General features: G+C 43.8%; 2 protein-coding genes across 2 annotated transcripts in view; both read left to right on the forward strand.

The window, feature by feature from the left end:
* The first annotated feature begins 108 nt into the window (after nt 1-108).
* On the forward strand, nt 109-19,798 carry mocs3 (molybdenum cofactor synthesis 3). The gene is made up of 13 exons (XM_084310964.1): nt 109-304; nt 708-840; nt 4,065-4,157; nt 7,750-7,870; nt 12,267-12,341; nt 13,130-13,247; nt 13,810-13,918; nt 14,044-14,106; nt 15,460-15,623; nt 16,579-16,626; nt 17,318-17,414; nt 18,967-19,074; nt 19,597-19,798. The coding sequence occupies exons 1-13, from the start codon at nt 212-214 to the stop codon at nt 19,752-19,754; spliced, it is 1,380 nt and encodes a 459-aa protein (XP_084167090.1). The 5' UTR covers nt 109-211; the 3' UTR covers nt 19,755-19,798.
* Nucleotides 19,799-20,563: 765 nt separating this feature from the next.
* Nucleotides 20,564-23,771, forward strand: part of prkd3 (protein kinase D3) — a 97,581-nt gene continuing 94,373 nt past the window's right edge. Inside the window, 2 exon segments of the mRNA XM_084310962.1 lie at nt 20,564-20,762; nt 21,345-22,098. Coding sequence (XP_084167088.1) covers nt 21,802-22,098 — 297 coding nt within the window. The 5' untranslated portion in view covers nt 20,564-20,762; nt 21,345-21,801.

The following is a 23,771-nucleotide window of genomic DNA, read 5'->3' on the forward strand; positions in this document are numbered from 1 at the left end:
AGGGATTACTATTCTATTCATCATGCAGCGCTGGGACGTCACCTCACGTCGAGGCACGTGGTCTCGTCCGCGTGGTCAACCAGGAAGTGAGCGGAGTGACGTTAGTGTTGTATTTGTCAACAACAAGTTGCAGACACCCGGAACATTATAACAACTTTTGATCTCCTTTGTGCGCGAATTGGTTTTCATTGTGTTTGTTTGCATCGCGGCAATGGCAGACGATGTGTCTTGTTTGAAGGCACGGCTCGTGGAGAAAGAGAAAGAGATTGTTGCTCTGAAGAATAAAGTGGCACAGTTAGAAAGGGTATGTAGCCTACAGAATGAATGAATGAAAACTTTATTTAACAGATTGCAGAATGGGTACAATACAGTACGGCTCAATACATACAATTGTTAAGCTTTCTTTGAATGGTTGGCATACACTAAAGACAACCACCGTGTTACATTTGATTTCTGATGCAAACATACTCCAACAGAGGACCGCTGGCAGTGAACTCTAAGGTCTTGTGTGCCTTATTTCTCCACAACTGTATTCGGCATACTGTTACAGTAGGTTAGTTTTGTGCTCATCATGATGATGTAAGGTAGAGGCTAGTACAGTAATTTTGGGCAGCCTATTGAATCGCAAACCTTGTTTTCAAGGTTCATAAAGTTATTTGATCAATACGCTTGCAATGTTCCCTCTGTCCTCCCCTGTGTGTTATTAGAGCAGTTTGTCAGTAGTGGAGCTACATGACAAAGTGACAACTCTAACCCCCCTGAAATCCAAGCTGGCCCTCTCCAATGAGGACATCATGCGCTACAGCAGGCAGCTTCTTCTCCCAGACTTGGGTGTACAAGGTACGACAACAGTAGTGGTCTGAGTAGCAGTGATCTGATCCCTAAGTCCCCCTCATACCAAATGCCATGTTTATCACAAGACAAGAAGTCCTCATCTCTCATCACCCCAGTCATCACACGCATAATAAACCTCTCCATAAAACAGGGACACGTACCCAAAGACTTCAAAATTGCGAGAGTAACCCCCCTGCACAAAAAGGGCAGCAAATTAGACCCAGGCAACTACCGCCCTGTTTCTATTCTTACCTCCATCTCGAAAGTCATGGAAAAAAATTATATATACGAACAGGTCGAAAAGTACCTTGCGGAAGAAAAATCCAATCTACGAATTCCAATCTGGCTTCAGAACATCCCACTCCACTGACACATGCCTTCTCTATTTGAACGACCACATCAAACGAGGTGGACGTGGGAAAATACTGCAGCATGGTCATGCTGGACCTACAAAAGGCCTTCAACACTGTCAATCACTCCATTCTGATTGACAAACTAAAAGCAATTGGTTTTGATAGTCTATCAGTGAGCTGGATGCAATCCTACCTGGAGGGGAGAGAACAGATGGTGGAGGTAAACAGTACCCTATCCCCCCCCCTCCCAATGAGCTGTGGTGTTCCTAATTTATGCAAATGACATGTCGTCAGCTTGTGACTGCAACTTGTTCCTGTTCGCGGACGACTCAGCCCTGCTGGTCTCTGACAAGAACAAGTTACAGGTTGAAAAAACCCTCAGCTCTGAACTAGGCAGAATCTGCACCTGGCTCGCTGATAACAAACTATCATTACACCTGGGTAAAACAGAGTCCATTCTCTTCGGTTCAAATAACAAACTCAGCAAGACCGACGGCTTCTCAGTTACAGTGGGTGACAATATTGTCACAAGGAAATTACATACCTAGGTTCCATCCTAGAGGCAAATCTTTCCTGTGACAAAATGGCATCCAATGTAATCAAAAAAGTCAACCAACGAACAAGATTCTTGTACCGGATCTCCTCTATGGTAAACAAAAATACCCTGAAGACTCTGGCAGAAGCACTCATTCAAGGGTACTACGACTATGCTTGCACCCAGGGAACAAACTTAACTTTTTGACTTACCAGCCATTTGGCTGGTAGATTTTAAAAACTACCAGCCATCCAGATGTTTTACCAGCCAAAAATTATAAATAGCTTTTTAGTATATCGCCATGTGTTATTATTACTATATAATACTCTAATTACCGCACAGTGCGCACAAAAAAAAAAAAAAGGTTTGAATGCATTTTTTTTTTTTTAGTAGTCTACTCTTATAGCCTGCCTCTAGTCTAATGGCGCTTTTCCACTGCATAGTACCTACTCGACTCGACCCGCTTTAGGCACCTGGTACTTCGTTCCTTTTCCACTGCAGCCAGGTACTACTACTCCGTTTGTCTCCGTGTGGGGAATGGGGATGCAGGCGGGGCCGCCGCCGCTCGCTTGTGTACACTGAAAGCTCCGTGGGCATAATGTCCGAGGGCTTGCAGCAAGCCAGAGTTTAACACAGTTTCAATCAATCAATCAATAACAACATTAACCAGACTCTCGTTGCGTCTATTCTGCCAACGCTAACGTTACCTCTCATTGTGTATTCTACCAAGCAAACCCGGGTTTAACGTTACCTCTCTATATCGGCTGACTGTAGTATTAGGCTAATAACAACAACAAACTTAACACATCAGCGATCTTGTTGTGACACTAAACTCTCCGCTCGGTGGTAAATTGGGTTGATGTCGGTTTTGTTTCATCAATAAATAAGGCAGAATACACAGTGAATCCATTCTTTTTTGTTTATTGCACTTGGTTCTGTCGCAAACAAATCCTGAATGAAATGCATCCTTAGCGAGGCAGTAAAGATGGCGGCGCGGCGTTCTGTTTTCGTTCAGAGGCTACAAAGTGTGACGCGTCGAGTAGGGGGTATCTGCAGAGCCGCAGAGCCAGGCTGGACCAATAGGGTCGCTTGGAACCGAGTAGGGTATATCTGCAGAGCCGCAAGCCAACTTTATTATTATGATAAAAAACAGCGGTGACGCGGTATTCAGCCTAACTCTGCGGTGAGCGTGATGCAACAGCGATCGCGGCAGCTCTAGCCGACGCATGCAGTGGACTTTGTTGGCCGCCAGATGGCGCCCAGGCCTTAATTTATGACGGCCAAACATTAAATCTACAAGCCTGTGGCGGTGGGCGTGTGACTAATTTGTACCCTGCTTGCACCGCATGGTACCAAAGCACCTCAAAGGCGCTAAAATCAAAATTACAAACATCACAAAACAAACTGGTCAGACTACTGCTTGACCTTACTCCTAGAACCCACCTCACCCCTGCCCACTTTGACAACCTAGGATGGCTTAGAGTAGACGACAGAGTACAGCAACTTGCAATGGGCCTGGTCTACAAGATACACTACACGACTAAGGTACCCATGTACATGTCAAAATACTTCCCAAAGGTCAGTGAATACCACGACCACAACACCAGAGGGAGCTCCACAAATCATGTTAAACCCAGATTCTGCTCAAACAAGGGACTAAACACGTTTAGCAATTATGCCACATCAATGTGGAACGCCTTACCCACAGCTGTAAAGGAATGTGAATCACTTCCCACTTTCAAAACCACTCTCAAAGAGCACCTATGGGAGACTGCAATTCGAAACTGGCCCCTGTAAATGTCCTAACCCAACCCCCTCCAATGTACAGTAAATGTCCTAACCCAACCCCCTCCAATGTACAGTTACCCACCCCGCCTACCCAACCCCCCACCCCACCCACCCAACCACCTCCAATGTACAGTTCCCCCTACCCCACCCCACCTACCCAACCTACCCCCCCCTACCCCCACCTACCCAACCTCCTCCAATGTACAGTTTCTTCATCAAATGTATATACTCTCTTTTTTAGACTATTTTTGTATCACAAACAGTACTGTATTTGTAAATCTGGTATGTCATAAATGTCTAGATGTAGCAGTACTGTATCTGTATGTCATGTATGTCATATGTTAAGATTAATTGAAAATGGGGGACCCTGATGTAAACAAGACGAAAGTCTTTCTCTGGTCTTCATCCCCTTAACAATTGTGTGTATTGAGCTGTACTGTATTGTACCCATTCTGCAATCTGTTAATAACATTTTCAATCAATCAGATATCACCTTTCATCATCCAGTGAAATGCCTTAATGGACTGTAGATAGTGACGCTCTGTTGTCTGCAGGTCAGCTGAACCTATCAAAGACCTCCGTGTTGGTGGTGGGCTGTGGAGGACTGGGTTGCCCTCTGGCACAGTATCTGGCTGCAGCAGGAATTGGTGGGTCATTTGGTTCATTAGATTGATGTAATGCAAGACCCTGAACTCTTATTTAATAAGGTAACTGAACTGTACTGTACAAGGTCTAACTGAAGTAACTGAACTGTTATTTTCAGACTACACTCCCTCACACCAATCAAGCACACAGTAATCAGTATTTGTACTAGGGCTGCACAATTATGACAAAAATAATAATTGCAATTATTTTGCTTGATATTGTGATCACAATTATTAATCATAATTAACGCTTTGGTTGCCGAAAACGGAGATCTACGTTTCTGTGGCCCAGCGCTTGAGTGCCGGAAACATAGATCTACGTTTCTGTTTCGGTATTTCTTTTATTCGCTATTGCCATTCATAATTCATCGGGGCAGCCTGTGCATGCTGTACTGAATGTGTCTGAGATCGCAGACGGTCAATACCGCCGCCTACCGCCTTGCGGCCGCTATTGCACTCCATTTGAAACAATGTAGTTTATTTTCTCTACCGAGCTGCGGCGTGGGGGCGGGTCCTAAACACTCCGGCAAAACAAGCGCTTGTAGGGATGGCTTGGACAACTGACCCCGCCCGCCCGTTCATGTGCAATGCCGGATAACGTCAGAGACAGGATCGCTGTGGATATCTGGAATGGCGATCAGATAATTGGATTATTCTTTTTGCATTACATCAGACAGAGACAAGGTAAGGACTCTATATTACCGATCTTGCGTTGATCTGATATTTCTTTCCCCGCGATCGAAACGTGTGTGTTTTATGTGTGTGGGCCGTGTACCGTTGGTCACATCACGGCACGAATGGGCTCCCCACTGCAAGCCCCCTTTCATCCGTGCATGATGAAAGATAATAGCGATAATCTAGCGTTGATTTCAGATTGATTGTTGATCCAAGCGAGGAATGGCAACGTGATAAGTGAATTCCAATAAAACGCTGTTTTCGCGTCTTTTCATGGGATTACTCAGAATCACTGAAACTATACTCATATTCACCACGGTATAAAACGGAACTGTACCGATGAAAAAAGTATCTGTTTTTTGCATGTTGACTGGAAGAAACTCACTGACAATCGAAAACGTTATTAGATCCATAGCTATAATATTTAATATAGTTTTTAGCACTGCAAACATGCCATTCTCTCCATTGAATAGAACGCTGGCACTGAAGGCCCACAGTGCCCCCTGCTGCCTGGCAATCAAAGTGTTAATGGAATTACAAACCTGCCAACATTTAATATTTTTAAGCGGGATTCTCCAGAGTTAAAAATATATTAAAATAAAGATAAAGTTAACATTTGAACAGTTGAAATCCGCACTGGATCTTTGAGTGAGTGAATAAGTGAAACATATATGTATACTCTATCAGTAATATAAATATGTGCTGTGCGTATGTACAGCCCACCCTGGTATGAATATAGTATAACTCTATCCTAAGTCTACTACTTGTATTATTGCACCATGTCGTTCTATTGGATTCTTATTATATTATTATTATTGTATTATGCACAATCGTTGCGGGCAAGACCCCCCGCATTTCACTGTATACTTGTATGCCGTGACAAATAAAACTCTTGACTTACCGTAACCCTGGTATAATATACATAACTCTATCCTAAGTCTGCCCTGATATAATATACATAACTCTACTCTATCCTAAGTCTGCCATGGTATAATATACATAACTTTATCCTAAGTCTACCCTGGTATAATATACATAACTCTATCTTAAGTCTGCCCTGGTATATAATATACATAACTCTATCCTAAGTCTGCCCTGATATAATATACATAACTCTACTCTATCCTAAGTCTGCCATGGTATAATATACATAACTTTATCCTAAGTCTACCCTGGTATAATATACATAACTCTATCTTAAGTCTGCCCTGGTATATAATATACTAAGTCTGCCCTGGTATATAATATACATAACTCTATCCTAAGTCTGCCCTGGTATATTATACATAACATATCCTAAATCTGCCCTGGTATAATATACATAACTCTATCCTAAGTCTGCCCTGGTATATTATACATAACATATCCTAAATCTGCCCTGGTATAATATACATAACTCTATCCTAAGTCTGCCCTGATATAATATACATAACTCTATCCTAAGTCTGCCTTGGTATAATATACATAACATATCCTAAATCTGCCCTGGTATAATATACATAACTATCCTAAGTCTGCCCTGGTATAATATACATAACTATCCTAAGTCTGCCCTGGTATAATATACATAACTATCCTAAGTCTGCCCTGGTAAGGTATAATATACATAACTCTATCCTAAGTCTGCCCTGGTATAATATACATAACTCTATCCTAAATCTGCCCTGGTTTAATATACATAACTATCCTAAATCTGCCCTGGTATAATATACATAACTCTATCCTAAATCTGCCCTGGTATATTATACAGAACATAACTGTCCTCAGTCTATCCGTCTGTCTCAGTTCATTGCACCAAAAAAGATTTTCAAATGAAAGGCAATGCTCTTTGTCAAAGTACCAGCTCATTGTCTTGTGAACTTTCAATTTCTTCTCTAACTTTGTTTGAGGCTTGGGGGAGGGGAATTGCAGCCTCCTGTAGGTGCTCTTTGAGAGCGGTTTTGAAGGTGGGTAGGTATTCAAAAAAAATTACGGCTATGGGTAGGGCGTTCCACATTGATGTGGCATAATTGCGAAACGTGTTTAGTCCCTTGTTTGAGCCGAATCTGGGTTGAACATGATTTGTGGAACTCCCTCTGGTGTTGTGGTCGTGGTATTCACTGACCTTTGGGAAGTATTTCGACATGTACATGGGTACCTGTATAGGGGTGTAGTGTATCTTGTAGACCAGGCCCATTGCAAGTTGCTGTACTACAGACTACCCACGTGAACAAGAGGGCAGTGCTCACAGCGCAAAGGATTGGTCAGACAATGTAGCTGAGGAACGAGGAGCACTTGATTTTATATAGAAGAGCAGGCAGTCAAAATGAAACAAATGTCAATATCGCAGACGATCACGTTTAATAATTGTGGAGGCCCAAATTGTGATCACGATTAATATATGATTTATTGTGCAGCCCTAATTTGTACAAATCAATCAATCATGTTTTTCTTTTCATTTGGATTAAAGGAACATACATTTTTGCTCTGTCATTAGTAATCTAGTTTCTTGGCAGATCCCTCTGAGACACACATACAGTACATGTGGGCATTTCACCAGAGGGCTCAGAGTGCCAGGTCAGCGATTTGTGGTCCTGCACACTGACAGACACAGAAGTCATAGTTATAGTATACTGCTAGTTATAGTATAAGTAGTTACGCTTAAAGATGTAGTTGACATTATAGAGTTGGGGTTAGCCATCTGTATTATTATTATAAAAAAAAAAAAAAATTACACAGTTTTGTTTATTATTAATTTCTTTTAATTTGTTATTCATTATTAAAAACACACCGTCTCTGCATGAGGGGAAAGTGATGTATTCAAATAAGAAATAAAACATGGGCAGAATGGATAAATAACATATTCTTACCTGTAGGGAGCCATCTGTATTATTGATCAGCCTATTCGACATAGCTTTCCTATCTCCACCTGTATCTCCAGGACGCCTGGGGCTGCTGGACTATGACGAGGTGGAGCTCAGTAACCTCCACAGACAGGTGCTCCATGGAGAGGAGAACCAGGGCCAGGCCAAGGCCCTGTCTGCTGCCCACGCTGTAGGAAGGTAACTGACCTGGGCCAAGGCCCTGTCTGCTGCCAGCACTGTAGGAAGGTAACTGACCAGGTTTAAGGCCCTGTCTGCTGCCCACGCTGTAGGAAGGTAACTGACCAGGTTTAAGGCCCTGTCTGCTGCCCACGCTGTAGGAAGGTAACTGACCAGGTTTAAGGCCCTGTCTGCTGCCCACGCTGTAGGAAGGTAACTGACCAGGTTTAAGTCCTTGTCTGCTGCCCACGCTGTAGGAAGGTAACTGACCAGGGCCAAGTCCCTGTCTGCTGCCAGCACTGTAGGAAGGTAACTGACCAGGTTTAAGGCCCTGTCTGCTGCCCACGCTGTAGGAAGGTAACTGACCAGGGCCAAGTCCCTGTCTGCTGCCAGCACTGTAGGAAGGTAACTGACCAGGTTTAAGTCCCTGTCTGCTGCCCACGCTGTAGGAAGGTAACTGACCAGGTTTAAGTCCCTGTCTGCTGCCCACGCTGTAGGAAGGTAACTGACCAGGTTTAAGTCCCTGTCTGCTGCCCACGCTGTAGGAAGGTAACTGACCAGGTTTAAGTCCCTGTCTGCTGCCCACGCTGTAGGAAGGTAACTGACCAGAGGTGTGCATATTTGATTTTTTATATTTGATTTTATTACGGATCCCCATTAGCTGGTGCCATGGCAACCAGCTAGTCTTCCTGGGGTTCACACTAGGCCTGTCCCCGACTAAGGATTTGTATAGTCGACTTCGATTGGCCAAAATTTGCCGATAGTCGACTGCTAGTCGACCCCCCCCCCCCCCCTTTTTTTTATAAATATATATATTTTTTTATCATTCCATTTGGGCTGTGGGGGGTGCTTAACTCAATCAGCGCCAGATCCGAGGATAGTCGGGTCGGGTTATCTCGCCAACCGTTCTGCGCCAGACCCGAGTATAGTTGGGTTTTCATCGTTATTTATTTTATTCGATATTTCTATTCATTACAGGCACACGGACTCGGGGTTAAAGGACGACTCCACTTTTTTTGGAAATTAGCTTATTTAACATCTTCCCTGGAGTTAGACAAGAAGATGCATACCTTTTTTGTCTCTGTGCGTGCATTTTAGCTTTGGGAATAGACGCTCCGTTAGCATAGCTTAGCTTCATCACTGGAAGTGGGGGAGGACAGTAGCCTTACAGTGCCTTACAGTGTATTGCAAGGTCTGACATTGACCAAACTTGATATGCATGACCTTGGTGGGCTCTAGGTCAACTCCTGAAAAGGGGGTCAATGTCAGACCTTGCAATCAAAAGTTAGGGGGCGCACTGAAATTATGGCAAGGGTTATTAGCCCCCTAACTTTGATTGCAAAGTCTGACATTGACCCCCTTTTCAGGAGTTGACCTAGAGCCCACCAAGGTCATGCATATCAAGTTTGGTCAATGTCAGACCTTGCAATACACTGTAAGGCACTGTAAGGCTACTGTCCTCCCCCACTTCCAGTGATGAAGCTAAGCTATGCTAACGGAGCGTCTATTCCCAAAGCTAAAATGCACGCACAGAGACAAAAAAGGTATGTATCTTCTTGTCTAACTCCAGGGAAGATGTTAAATAAGCTAATTTCCAAAAAAAGTGGAGTCGTCCTTTAACATGGGGAATCATCCTTGAGATCGCCAAAGTGCAATACCGGCCACATCCTCCCAGGTGGCAGTATCGAGCACCCTTTGAAACTTTATATGTTGGCCTGTGTAACGTTCAAATGTCTCCGGGCGCAGTTTTCTTTGTCAGGCGAGTGGAGCGGTTATCCCGATCGCATTGAGAAGCGTCAAATGCCCCCGATACATCTGTTGTGGTGGATTATGTTGGCGACACGATGGACACCAATACTGGGAGTTGCGATCAGACAATTGGAATATTCTTTTTGGGGTACCTCCTAGTGAAGGTAAGGACTAAATTATATCAATCCTGCTTTGATCCAACCATGATTTCACCTCGATCGCAACGTGTGTGTGTGTAACGTTACTCCACAACGTATGCCGTTGGTGACGATCAAAGCATCAAAAGACTACCCCCCCCCTTTCATGCATTCATGATTAAACATAATACCTATTATATACATTTGATTTGGGAATAATAGTGTGTCCAGGCGAGAAACGCCAACGCTTTTAGTGAAATTCACATATTGCTGCATATCGTAGACTGAAGGCTTTTTGTCCTCTGCGAAAGCATGCAATTCTCTGCGAAAGCATGCAATTGGTCCACTGATGGATACATCTTGATATTTGTAGAGTGTATTCATTAGACGGGTGAAATCCTCTTTCAGTGCCTCTGTGCCCGTTTTCTTAGGCAGTTAGCCTCTCTGGTATGCACGCCATTAGCGTTAGCCACGCTTCTAGGCCTCTTTGCTTTTAGAAAGAATGATAATAAAAAAGATTATTATAATCTTAATATTTTTTTTGCATTCAACTAAGAGGTTGGCAGTCGACTACGGCTCCTTTCGATCGATTAGTCGACTATTCGACTAGTCGGGGTCAGCCCTAGTTCACACACAGGGTTACACTGGCCGTAGGAAGGTAACTGACCAGATTGTTTGATTGATTGATTGAAAAGTTTATTAACAGATTGCAGAATGGGTACAGTACAGTACAGCTCAATACATACAATTGTTAAGGGGATGCAGACCAGAGAAAGACTTTCGTCTTGTTTACATCAGGGTCCCCCATTTTCAATTCATCATAACATATATGACATACATGACATACAGATAGACAGTACTGCTACATCTATACATTTATGACATATCAGATTAGCAAATACAGTACTGTTTGTGATACAAAAAGTGTCCAGAAAAAGAGTGTATATACATTTGACGTAGAAACTGTACATTGGAGGAGGTTGGGTGGGTGGGGTGGGGTTGGTGGGTGGGGGCTGTACATTGGAGGGGGGGGGGGGGGCACTGTACTCTGTACATTGGAATACTGACAAAGCCATACTTGGTAATTTACTGTACAACTGGGTTAAGACATTTGTAGGGGCCAGTTTCGAATTGCAGTCTCCCGTAGGTGTTCTTTGAGAGTGTTTTTGAAAGTGGGTAGTGATTCACATTCCTTTACAGCTTTGGGTAGGGCGTTCCACATTGATAATTGCGAAACGTGTTTAGTCCCTTGTTTGAGCCGAATCTGGGTTTAACATGATTTGTGGAGCTCCCTCTGGTGTTGTGATCGTGGTATTCACTGACCTTTGGGAAGTATTTTGACATGTACATGGGTACCTTGGTCACGTAGTGTATCTTGTAGACCAGGCCCAGAGGTGTGTATAGTTCACACACAGGGTTACACTGGCTGCAGGACAGTATCCTTTCTTAGTCCTGGGCTGTGGCTTCCCCAAAACACATTTACACGAATAATCCTTTTACATTGATGACCCTGATTATTAACCATAGACTGTTATTGTCCCAGGTCAGTCTCTCGTTGGATAATTTTTTTTCTCTTTTATCGTTTTGTCACACTATCGTAATGTAACGAAAGCCAAGGGAGCATGTTCTCTCAACACGGGTCGACATTAACTGTTAAAAAAAATTATAATTACACAAAGCCAACCCAGGTAGGACCCATGTCACAACCCTGCTTTCAAACTGGGTCAATTAACACCAGACAACTAATGAATACAGACAGCCGACGTGGGTTATTCAAACAAACAACAACAAAGCTGATCTAAGTACAAAATAACTTTTGAGAAACCTAATCTTTATCAATTGCCACCAATCAGGGGGGATCATTTTAAGTAGAACAAATACTATTTACATCATATGAACATCATAAGATCATAGTTCTTGTAAGGCGTTTTTGTGCCTCGCTGGTTGCTGTGCAACACAAGCTGGCGCTATGCAGTCTCACCACAGGTTATATTTGGTTGTGTATTTCACCCCAGTCTGCAAATATTCTGTAAACATGTTATTTTAGAGACGTCTGTATTTGGTTCTCCTGCCCAGTAAGCCCACTGTGGTTAAGCGAAACACCATGTACCCACGGTCACAAGAGGGCGCCATTCCTCTGACAAAGCAGCAATTTACTACTGCTGCAGCATCGTGATGCTGTGTCAAGCAGAAAGTATCATCAAAGTCAACTTTATTGTCAGTTTTCCATTTGTGCAAGACATACAGAAAATTTTAATTACGTTCCCCCATTCCCACAGTATATATATATATATATATATATATATATATATATATATAAAAGATATAGACAATATAAACAAAGTAACAAAACACAATATACAGGAGAATCATCATCCTTTTCCTTGTCTGTCTGAGTGGACACTGTACACGTTTGATCATTCTGCAGTCTGCAGTCTTTGATTTCTTTGGGCTTTTGGGATTAGGACAGATATAACACGTCCTATGGTTCTTCAAGAGCAGGGCCTTGACTTTGTGTGTTGTGTTCTCAGGTTGAATTCGACAGTAGAGTGTGTTCCCTACCACCTCCAGCTCTCCTCAGACAACGCCCTGCAGCTCATACAGCAGTATCCTGATGCTGATCACTGACCTGTTAGTTAGTAGTGTTTTAGTCTTGAGTCTATTCATGCTTAGCTTACTAATACATCACATTAGTGACGGACCGATTACTCAGTCCAGAATCGGGCCGATATCTGGCATTTTGAAATAATCGGTGTTAGCCGATAACCGCGTCCATATGGCCAATCGATTTTTTTGGTGCTCTCCCTTGTGTCAATCCTGCAGGTGTCAACTGATAATTAATTTATTAAATAATTATATATATTTTTTGTTTATATACATTTTATTTAATACTTTTTTTTTAATATAAATATAATTTATTTAGTTTGATAGATTTGTTGATTTAAAATAATTGTAATTATTAAGTAGAGTACAGATTTAAAAAGAAACGTATTTAGTGTCATTTGTTATTATGAAATTGTTGTATTTGATTTAGATTAATAAAAAATATCTGCTATCGGCCGCCCTGCACTCTAAATATCAGTATTGGCCATTGAAAAACCCATATCGGTCGACCGCTACATCACATAATATATGCCATCTGGTCGAGTCCTATCAAAAGCACCTTACAGTATGCACTGTATCCCTACATTATTGGCATGGGTGGTCTCTCTGTAAACCCAGCAGTGTTGGCGCCATGTCGTCTAGCTGAGCTACTTCCCACAAAGTCTACCTTGAGCTTACGATTGACACATTATATATTGCGATCAACCGAGGAAACCTAATGTATTAGAAATTATCTATTGATTTGACGGACTCTTGTTTATGCTGACTCCTTGACCTCACTCAACCTCATATATGACATTGTGGCCGATTGTTCGGACAACGCCCCCACTCGCTACCTGGTGAACGACGCCTGTGTGCTCAGTGGCAAACCCCTGGTCTCGGCGAGCGCCCTGCGCATGGAGGGACAGGTACGGTTGAAAGTCACCCTGTATCTGTACCTGTACCTTCCTCTCCCCCTTACACCCCTCACTTGTTCACATTTGCCCCTCCCCCTTGTATCCTCCCCTTCCTCTCCCCCTTACACCCCTCACCTGTTCCCACTGATCGATCCTTCTCCTGGCCAGAGAAAGTCAAGTCTTCTACTGAACTCCTGAATCTAAATTGGGGGCCATGTGGTAGGGTATGTAGCATCGGCATTGTCAATACCTGGAGCTCACATTTCCTCCTGCACCCACACCCCTTACCCTGAGTAGCATATGTGTGGCTGGCAGGGGCATTGGGTTTCTTCATTGAGCACTTATCCTTATCATTAGGGCACAAGCATCTTGTGTTTTATTATAAATCTGATTAGCAATGTTAACAATACATTTGTATCAACCATGAAGATTTGACCACGCGCTTCATCATTAACCTCTCCGGTTCCCCCACGCGAGGAATGATCTACTCTACTGCAACAGTGATGTCATTTCTCTGGTGTAAACTCCCTTTCGCTCTGTGTGTGTGTGTGTGTGTGTGTGTGTGTGTGTGTAGCTAACTGTATACAACTACCAGGGAGGCCCCTGCTACAGGTGTCTGTACCCAGCGCCTCCACCTCCAGAAACGGTAACAAACTGTTCTGATGGAGGGGTTTTGGGAGTGGGTGAGTTCTCTTATTTTTTGTATTTTTTACCTCAGTTTCCCCCCCACAACACATCAACATCGTAATACAAGTACAGTCTCTCTTTAATTGCTTGCTGTCCGTAATATTTTCCACTTCTCTCTCAGTTCCAGGGGTAATGGGCTGCTTCCAAGCTTTGGAGGTCCTCAAGATCGCCTCTGGACAAGGCTGTATCCTTTAACCCTTTCACTACCACACTACAATGGGTTAACCCTTTCACTACCACAGTACAGAAGGTTAACCCTTTCACTACCACACTACAGCAGGTTAACCCTTGCACTACCACACTGCACAAGGTTAACCCTTTCACTACCACACAAACCGAAGGTTAACCCTTTCACTACCACACTACATACGGTTAACCCTTTCACTACCACACTACATACGGTTAACCCTTTCACCACATACGGTTAACCCTTTCACTACCACACTACAGAAGGTTAACCCTTTCACTACCACACTACAATGGGTTAACACTTTCACTACCACACTGCACAAGGTTAACCCTTTAACTACCACACAAACGGAAGGTTAACCCTTTCACTACCACACTACAGAAGGTTAACCCTTTCACTACCACACTACATACGGTTAACCCTTTCACCACATACGGTTAACCCGTTCACTACCACACTACAGCAGGTTAACCCTTTCACTACCACACAGTAAAAGGGTTAACCTTCTATAGTGTGGTAGTGAAAGGGTTAAGATTTCCGTTCACCACTGCCATGTTGTCACACCCCTTTGGGTTGTGACACGTTCTTGCTTAGTCATTCAGTCATATGAATGAATGAACGACTGCCTGGCTGGGTGAACTGTGCCGCCAATCAACCAGGGAGATTCCATTGTGGCAAGGCACGGGAAGGAAAGGGTGTTTTTCTTCCTCCATAGTCAATTCCCATCTGATAAAAACAGACTGAGAAATTATTGTTTTAGACTCTGTGTGGTCCATACATAAAACCCACGGCAGCGGGTTACGAAATCCCAGCCGCTGCAAATCAGATGATATCGAGACGCATTAAACGGTAGACTTGTGTCCCGTCCCGCATCTTAGCCGCCCGCTCGCTCGTGTGCCAAGGCTCTGAGTGGCGTTGTTCAGTGATGAAGTGGGGTTTTAATACGCTGCCGCGGCGTGTGCCAAGGCTCTGAGTCGCGTTGTTCAGTGATGAAGTGGGGTTTTAATACGCTGCCGCGGCGTGTGCCAAGGCTCTGAGTCGCGTTGTTCAGTGATGAAGTGGGGTTTTAATACGCTGCCGCGGCGTGTGCCAAGGCTCTGAGTCGCGTTGTTCAGTGATGAAGTGGGGTTTTGATACGCTGCCGCGGCGTGTGCCAAGGCTCTGAGTCGCGTTGTTCAGTGATGAAGTGGGGTTTTAATACGCTGCCGCGGCGTGTGCCAAGGCTCTGAGTCGCGTTGTTCAGTGATGAAGTGGGGTTTTAATACGCTGCCGCGGCGTGTGCCAAGGCTCTTGAGTCGCGTTGTTCAGTGATGAAGTGGGGTTTTCCTTGACGGCGGTGCGCGCCAGCCTCTTGCGGTCAGCAGCTGCTGATGTTCGATGCCCAGGACGCCAGATTCAGGTCCATCAGGCTGAGGCCGAGGCAGGCCAGCTGCGCTGTGTGCGGAGAGAACCCCACCGTCACACAGCTGGCCGACTACCAGGCCTTCTGCGGCGCTGCTGCCACAGATAAGGTCCGTCCAAATGGACCGGGAAGGAAGGTCCAAGTCATGACGCGTCTCGTATGACGGCCGTCTCATGGAGATTCCTTATGTGACTGAATGTGAACAAATAGGATCATTTGTCAATTATGATTACATAGATTCTGAAATAGAATTTGAGAATGACAGTTTTGAAAGTTCACTTTGATATGTCATTATTAGATTAGATTCAAATGTATTGTCATTATACAGCACAAGTACAAGAGTTGCACTACCTCTACCTCGTTTTTGGATTTTTGCATTTTGTTTGCATTTTGTACTTTAGTTTGTATATTGTATATTTTGTATAGTGTTTGGTCTTTATTCTTTTTACCTTTTTACTGTATGAAGCATAATCTCAGGAGGCTCATACAGAACCAAGCATTTCACTGCAATGTACATGTAGCTTGTATGTGACAAATACAACAAAACTTGAACTTGAACTACAGTACAACCAAAATAAGTTTGCCATCCAACCAGAGTTCAAATGTAACAGTAAAGTGCAATAGTAATGGTACAGGTGATTAAACTGTACATTGTATATTACTTTTGCACTTTACTGTATATTACTTTACTTTATTACTTTACTTACACACACTTTTCCAGACCTTAGCTGATACCGTGATGAATCCATATAAAAAGAAAACCTTCCGATTATCATATTTATTCTTTGTGTCATGTTGCCAAGTCTCTAGATATGATTATTAACTTGTTATTCCGAGGATGAAAGGCCAGCGTGACCCATCTCTAAAACAACAATACGATCGTATATCACGCACACGTACGCAGCAACACGCACGCATGCAGAGGATAAGAGACCGTTCCGCACATCAAGCCGATCTGGCCAATTAATCTGACAAATGGAAAGAACATCTAATTTGCCTCTAATCATAGGAAAATTCTGTTATTGCCTCAAACATAATTATTTCTTTCCCCTCCTGTGTTCCAGTGCCGAAGGCTCAACCTCCTTTCCAGAGACCAGAGGATCACGGTACAGGTGGAGTAACACCACGGACCCTAGCGTGACTCTTACGTGTTTAAAAATGAGGATTTATTGTATGATTGCCCTCGAATGTTTGTTATTTTTTCCCCCTCGAGTTGTAGCGCCGCACATTCATAAACTCTCGATTACATCTCGATCGCGGTCGACGCCGGACCCAGCCCTGAATGGGAAATGACTTATAATGAGACTGTAGATCTTTCTATGGGAAAGAATAACATGTTCTGTTTGGCAGTGAAACTGCAGTGATGTAGTGAATCAGGCTGTTTGTATTTGTGCAGATTTTTGGAGCTTTTCAAACCAGCCGAGTCATTAAGGAGGGTCGATGGAGGACCGCGATTGATTGCGCCGTGAGACGGATTGAGCAAAAGGGCTCCAGTCAGAAACAGTTTGGTTTCCTGTGATTTAGCTAAAAGCAGTGGGGGAAAAAATACACCCCCACTTACTCCACCCCATTCCATGCGCAAATTATACTTATTAAGGAGTATAATTTGTGGAGTGGTAAAATGAGTCCTTTTGGTTTCCCCCCCCAATCACTGTGTGTAACTACAGTAACGTATCCCTTTATGCCATCAGAGAGACAAATCTAACGTTTTATTTTCCCCTGACACAATAAATTGAGCATATCGGCCCTAGTTATGAAGTCATTGGTATCGGCGTATCAAAACGATTCCCCATGTGATTGCAGGAATATAAGTCCATATTGGACGGTGCAAGCTCCCATCTGCTGCTGGACGTACGCCCCCTGGTGGAAGTGGACATCTGCCGCCTCCCCATGTCCCTCAGTATCCTTCTGACACGACCCCTCCTCTTTCTCACTCTACAATGAAAATTGTGTTTTTCAAGCATGTTGCATTTTTTTTAACAGAAGGTATGTTGACATGAATTTCCCCAAAATGTTAGCTGTTGTGGTGAAAATTATGACTAAAGCCCTTTGATCTCTCTTGATGATGACTAAAGCCCCCCGGATATCAACAGAATCAAGCCATTTCAGATATCCAATTAGCTCCCTATGAAATATCACATAATACACACAGGTTACTCTGATTGGCCCATCACTCACATCTAGCTGCTTTGATTGGCCCACCAGTCACATCTAGCTGAGTGGCGCTCAGCGCAGGCCTCTACACTGAGTCCTTAGTCTCGTGAACAAAAGGCCACGCCCCCTCAGTGAGAGTTGGCTGTGCTCAGACAGGGAAACCTAAAGCGGTTATATCAAATCAAATGATACACCGGAAGCTGCGGAACATGATACACATGACATTAACAGTCCACAATAAGCAACGTATGACTGAATTATCTCTGCAGAACTCGAGAACTACTAGGAATGTCTGATCACTAAGTGTGTCTGACTCTTACTACCAAACCTGCATACCAACGTATGACGTATATCATGCCAGTTAGAGTGCCTTGTGTATACTACACCTGTGTATACTGTTTACTTTACTCATAGTATATATTCAGATTCTATTTCTTTATTGCCCATATTTATTGTAACGTATAATATAACTGATAGGGCATACAGACCCCCATCTGCACCTTTGATTACTTTGTTTACTTTCTCATATTCTTATATTCAGAATTAATTATATTGTTTACACTGTTTATTATATATATTTCTTCTCATTTATTATATTCAGATACAATTTTTACGTCTTTCTTCTATTACCTTGCCCATACCTGTACCTCCCCTCCCCCCTCCCTCAAGTTTCTCAAGTTTCTTTATTAGTTGTCATCATACAGAATACTTTTATATGAAATGCTTTTTTCTGTTCTGCAGAAGAGTGTGCTAGATAAACAATTAAAAAGATAAGTATAAAATAGAAGTCAAGTACGTAACAAGTGTAAACAAAAGTGTTTAAAACAAAAGTGTTCAATATACATATATATACAATATACAATACAGAGTAGGAAAAAAATTGTAACTGAGTTACAATACAATATACAGTACAATGCAGAAATGGGATGAGGTACAACTTAGGGTCAGGTGCAATGAGGTATGAGTTGTAGTGCAAATCTCTTTACCAATAAATATAAATATAAAGTGTGTTAAAGTGGGTGCTACAGTGAGTTGTTTATTTAAAGTGTGCGTGTGGATGTGTGTGCTGTGAGTGTATTTGATGGTTTGTTACATAGTGTTATTGTCGTTGAGCATCCTGATGGCCTGGGGATAGAAGCTCCTTCTGAGTCTCTCCCATGCTGCTATGACTCCCACATTTCCCCAAGGGGATCAATAAAGGAATATCTTATCTTACGTTAACACCATTGTACGGGAACTTTAATTGTATCACTGAACCCATCACCCAGTCAGTACTTTCCCTTAAAAAAGAAAAAAAGACATTCCGCTCTCGAGTCTTGAGCAGGGGAGACGTGAACACGTCCAGCTGCTCCAGGAGAGAGTCGGCCAGTTGAAACAGCAGATGGCGCGTGACAACCAGCTTCCAGGTAAAGACATCAGAACACCTCATCATGTAGGCCAAACACATGGAGTGGGTACTGTACCTCAGCGGAGCCCCGTTGTACATATTCAACACGGCCTGCAGTGTAGTCTCACATGCCGCCAGGGTATTGGCTTATTTTGGACGGCCGATAGCAGGATGTAATGGGGGTTGCTAGGTGATCCTTTTCCAAAACAAGTATGGTCATCCTGAGCAGCTGGGCCCGCTTTAAAAGAAATTAATATTCAAGACTTTATTTTTGGAGAGTCTTCTGTATATTTAGTGCGTTTTGGTCGCTTTATTTTTGTGCCCCGCTCTTAATACAACGCTCTAGATTCAGTTCATAGTTGATTAATTACTCACGTTTCCATGTTGTATTTGTTTTGCAAAACAAAATTTGTCTTTTAACACATTTTCCCAGACTTAAGATGAATGATTGTATGGAATGAAACGTAATTAAAGCACACAGTACGTACGTATTACTCATCTCCCTCCCTCCCTCCCTCCCACCCACCGTGTTTTCCTCCAGTCTACGTGATATGTAAGCTGGGCAACGACTCGCAGAAGGCGGTGCAGGTCCTGGAGAAGATGTGTGGATCAGAGCTGGACAGCATCACCGTGAAGGACATCTGTGGAGGCCTCTCGGCCTGGGCGCAGAAGATAGACCCCTCCTTTCCTCAGTATTAACTCATTCAAACTCTTTTTTTTATTGGTTGTAATAAATACGTCTCATTGGCTCACACATTTTTGTGATCCTGTCGTTTGTAATTACTTGTGCTTTTTATGCATTGAACATTGTAATACCGGGTAGGTGAATTTGTCTGACTTGTTAGTGTTGGATTTATTTTTTGGTCTGGAATAGCCCTGACCTGAATTGTGAGTGTCTCTACTATTTGATTGAGCAATGAGCACATAATAGGCCTTTATAACACATTCTGTTTTAATCACTCTTGTGTTTAACATGGGCTGCCAGATCCTAAAATCTGTTGCAGACCTGTGTCAGTTGATCAAAGCTTAGGGCCTGACATCATTTTTACATTCATTTTTACTTCCTCAGATCAAATCCATATTTATAATTGTCATTGATGACTATATTGACTTATCAAATTAGATATTTATAAGCTGAATAAGCTACAGACCGGAGTTTAAGAAGTTTCCCCCCTCATATAATAATAATGCATTAAACCAACAGAGGTCGCGTAGTAGAATAGGTTTGCAGCGTGCAGCAGAAGTTGGAATAACGGAAAAGAAAGCGACATGCGCAGTGCTGTGGGATGTACTGGAGGCGCCATTGCTTCGGAGAGGCTGTAGTTCAAACGCTGCTCTGCACGGATGGAGGCTCCGCTGTGCAGAGATAATAAAAAACTCCAAGGCCCAGGAGCGCTATCTGCTCTGTTTCTCGTCGAGCAGGGGGAGTAGACCCAGCTGGAGGGATAATAAGATGCGCATGAATTTACTATCTGCTGCTAACCGCGAGTGAAAAGATAAGAGAAAGTTTCAATAAGCGAACGACTCGGTATGTAAGTTTCAGGGCATCTTTCGGTAATACTTGTTTGAATGCTTACAGCCGTTTGCGTGACTTCCAGAAGTCTTGACTTTTAAACTTCAGGCTCCGCGTTCTTCACTTGATGGAGTTGCAAAGTTTCTGTTGTCCCCTTGCGATGGAAAGAAAAACACCCTTTACAGAACGGGGAGGTAATGTATGATTTCCGAAATATCAAGATAACATTTGAAGTGTTAACAGATCTTACTTGAAAATTCATTTTAAATGCCTTGGTCTTCTCTGAACGTGCAAATTCAGAACTTGTATAACTTGTTTTGCTGGCATTCGGGGACGCGGGTTGTCTTCTGCCAACAATCCAATCGAAAGTGGGAGGGGTCCAGATGTTCAGAAGCCTTGATTCCAGATGTTGCTTGAGGTGGAATTCTTGTAAATACTGAAAATCCATTCGATATATTATGGTTTGTTTTTATTATGCTCACGAGCAAGTAGCCAAACGCCAATATTTTGACATGGGCTTGATGAAAGTTGGTTTGCTCCTATAATTTGTGCTTAGGCTACAGTATAAAGTCGATTGCAATGTATAGTGGTTAATTTTTTTTTATTATCTTCATAACGTTTGCAAATAAAGTAGTAACGCATCTGTGTAGCCAACCAATGGAATGTGATCAGCTTGTAATTTTCACAATGAGCCACTCTTTGAAGTGTGTACACAAATGTGATTGTCCCTTTTTTTTGTGTCACTACAAATATAGCACTTTGTGTGTTGGTGACAGGCTTCCTGTGGTCGGAGTGGATTACTGACTTGAGTAAGGAGAAGGATCACCACTTCAGGATAATGAAGTAAGGAGAGAAGGATCACCACTTCAGGATATGAAGTTTGGAACGGTGATTTACGACAGGAGACTGGTAATCTGTCAGAAACATTCTGTCCATCGACTCTATCCGTCCTGTGAAGCCACCTGGCTTTGTGCTCCGATGGGCTGTCGGGAGTGTTCCATCAAAACAATGTCACATTGATATGCAGTATGCACACCTGCTGACTCGCCCCCCACACGTTGACTGACCGTCTGGACGCCTCCCCGAAGCTCCAAGCACCTTGGAATGAGGAGAAGAGCTCCTCCAGCAAGAGTGTAATCCGTAGAGAGGACTCACCAGGGCATCGCTGAGCGCCGCCCCCAGAGCGGCCACCGTTTCACGTCGCGTTGGCCCCTGCCAATCGGAAGCAACCCAATGTCTGCCTCTTCTCCTCCGCCCTTACCTCGAGCCTTCCTCCACTCGGTCCACCCGCACCACCCGCACACGCCGTCCGCCGCCGTGCTGCCGCCCCCCAGCTCGCCGGGGCCCCTCTACACGCGGCTGTCCAACGGCAGCCACTGCGCCCCCAGCCCCACCGACTCCCGCAGCTCCTTCCACGGGGTCTCCTTCCTGCTCCAGATCGGCCTCACCAGGGAGAACGTGAACCTGGAGGCCAGCGACCTGTCGCTCTCCGCCGTGAAGGACCTGGTGTGTTCCATCGTGGACCAGAAGGTAAGACACACCTAGATCCTCACAGCCGTATGTAAAGGGGGGGCGACAGTGGCTCGGGAGGTAGAGCAGTCGCCTGGTAATCTGGAGAGTTCCCGGGTTTGATTCCCGGGCAGCGTGTCGAAGTGTCCTTGAGCAAGACACTTAGCCCCCTAATTGCTCCCGATGAGCAGGTTGGCACCTTGCACGGTCGCCTCCGCCGTCGTTGTGTGAATGTGTGAGTGAACGGGTCAAATGTGAGGAACAAATTGTAAAGCGTTTTGGATAAAAGCTGCTATATAAATGCAGCCATTTACCATTTACCAACAGGTGTACCCGCTTAATAGCACATCTCTCTGGAGGTTATTCCCCTACAATTACAATTGGCAGATCTAATTGCTTTGGAAAATCCTTTCACCAAATCCCTTTCTCAGTGGGCACATTGTTTGTGCCCTCGACTGTGGCTTGGCCCTAAAAGGTACAGAGAACACACACTGTAATTAGCTTGTTTTCAAAGTTCAAGCCAGTTGTTATGATGCCCGTATCGGCCAGAAACGCTGCCCCGGCCTGTTGTTCCCGTGTTCCTCTGTTTAGGCCTTGTTTTGCGAAAGCAGACATCTGGGTCTTGTGCCCCGAAAATGAGTCAAGTGCCACAGAAGCTCAACAGCGTTCAGCGCTACTCCGGTTACTGTGAGAGGTCTAGCAGCACCAGTTGTTTACATTGTGGCCACAGACACACACACACACACACACACACACACACACACATACACATACACATACACATACACATACACATATACACATACAGACACACACATAGACACACACACATACACACACACACGCACGCACGCACACGCACGCACGCACACACACGTGCACACACACACATACACGTACACAGACACACACACATACACACACGCACACACGCGCGCACACACACGCACACACAGACAGACTCTGCGGTTTTGCTCTACTCGGAGTCGTCCCTGATGTAATCTTTGACCAAGCTTATTTTCCATGACAATGGCGGTCGGTTGTAATGACACTGGGGTAAGAGCTGTGCACAAGGAGAGGCTTTGAACAATGAAGCATGGCCGCGTCAATCGACAGCGCCTGCAATCCACCATAATTTGATGGAAAGAGGCGATCTGAAGTGCAAACCAGTGGAGCCAGCTTCAATTTGCCGACTCTTGTCTTGTTTGTGCAGAAAATGGATTGGGACGTCTCGACCCTGGTGTGTGTGTGTGTGCGTGTGTGTGTGTGTGTGTCTTTGTGTGACGTCTCGACCGTGGGGTGTGTGTGTTTCAGAGACTAGGACAATGTGTTAATCATAGGTGAGGGTAACTCTCACCAAAGAAACCGTGTGGTTTGTTGGTGATGAACATCATGGGATCAAAGTACCTCCACTTATACAATACTTCAAAGCTTCAGTTGCTGCCATGGTGATCGACGATGCCAAAATCACTATTTGAATGCTAGGTTTTCTTTGTTTTTTGGTTGTTTCTTTGTTACCACTCCAGAAATCAGCCTACATCAGCATAAGAAATGGCTCATGGAAATGATAATCCAACAGTCGTTTTGGAAATCTGTTCTTCTCAGATGAGTACGTTTAGTCATGTAAATCTACCCCACCATAGCTCTCATTTTATCCATTGCATTTAAACTTTGCGTGCATGAAGAATGAAGCT

The sequence above is a fragment of the Notolepis coatsorum genome (assembly GCF_963971535.1).
Source record: "Notolepis coatsorum genome assembly, chromosome: 3".
Lineage (NCBI taxonomy): Eukaryota > Metazoa > Chordata > Actinopteri > Aulopiformes > Paralepididae > Notolepis > Notolepis coatsorum.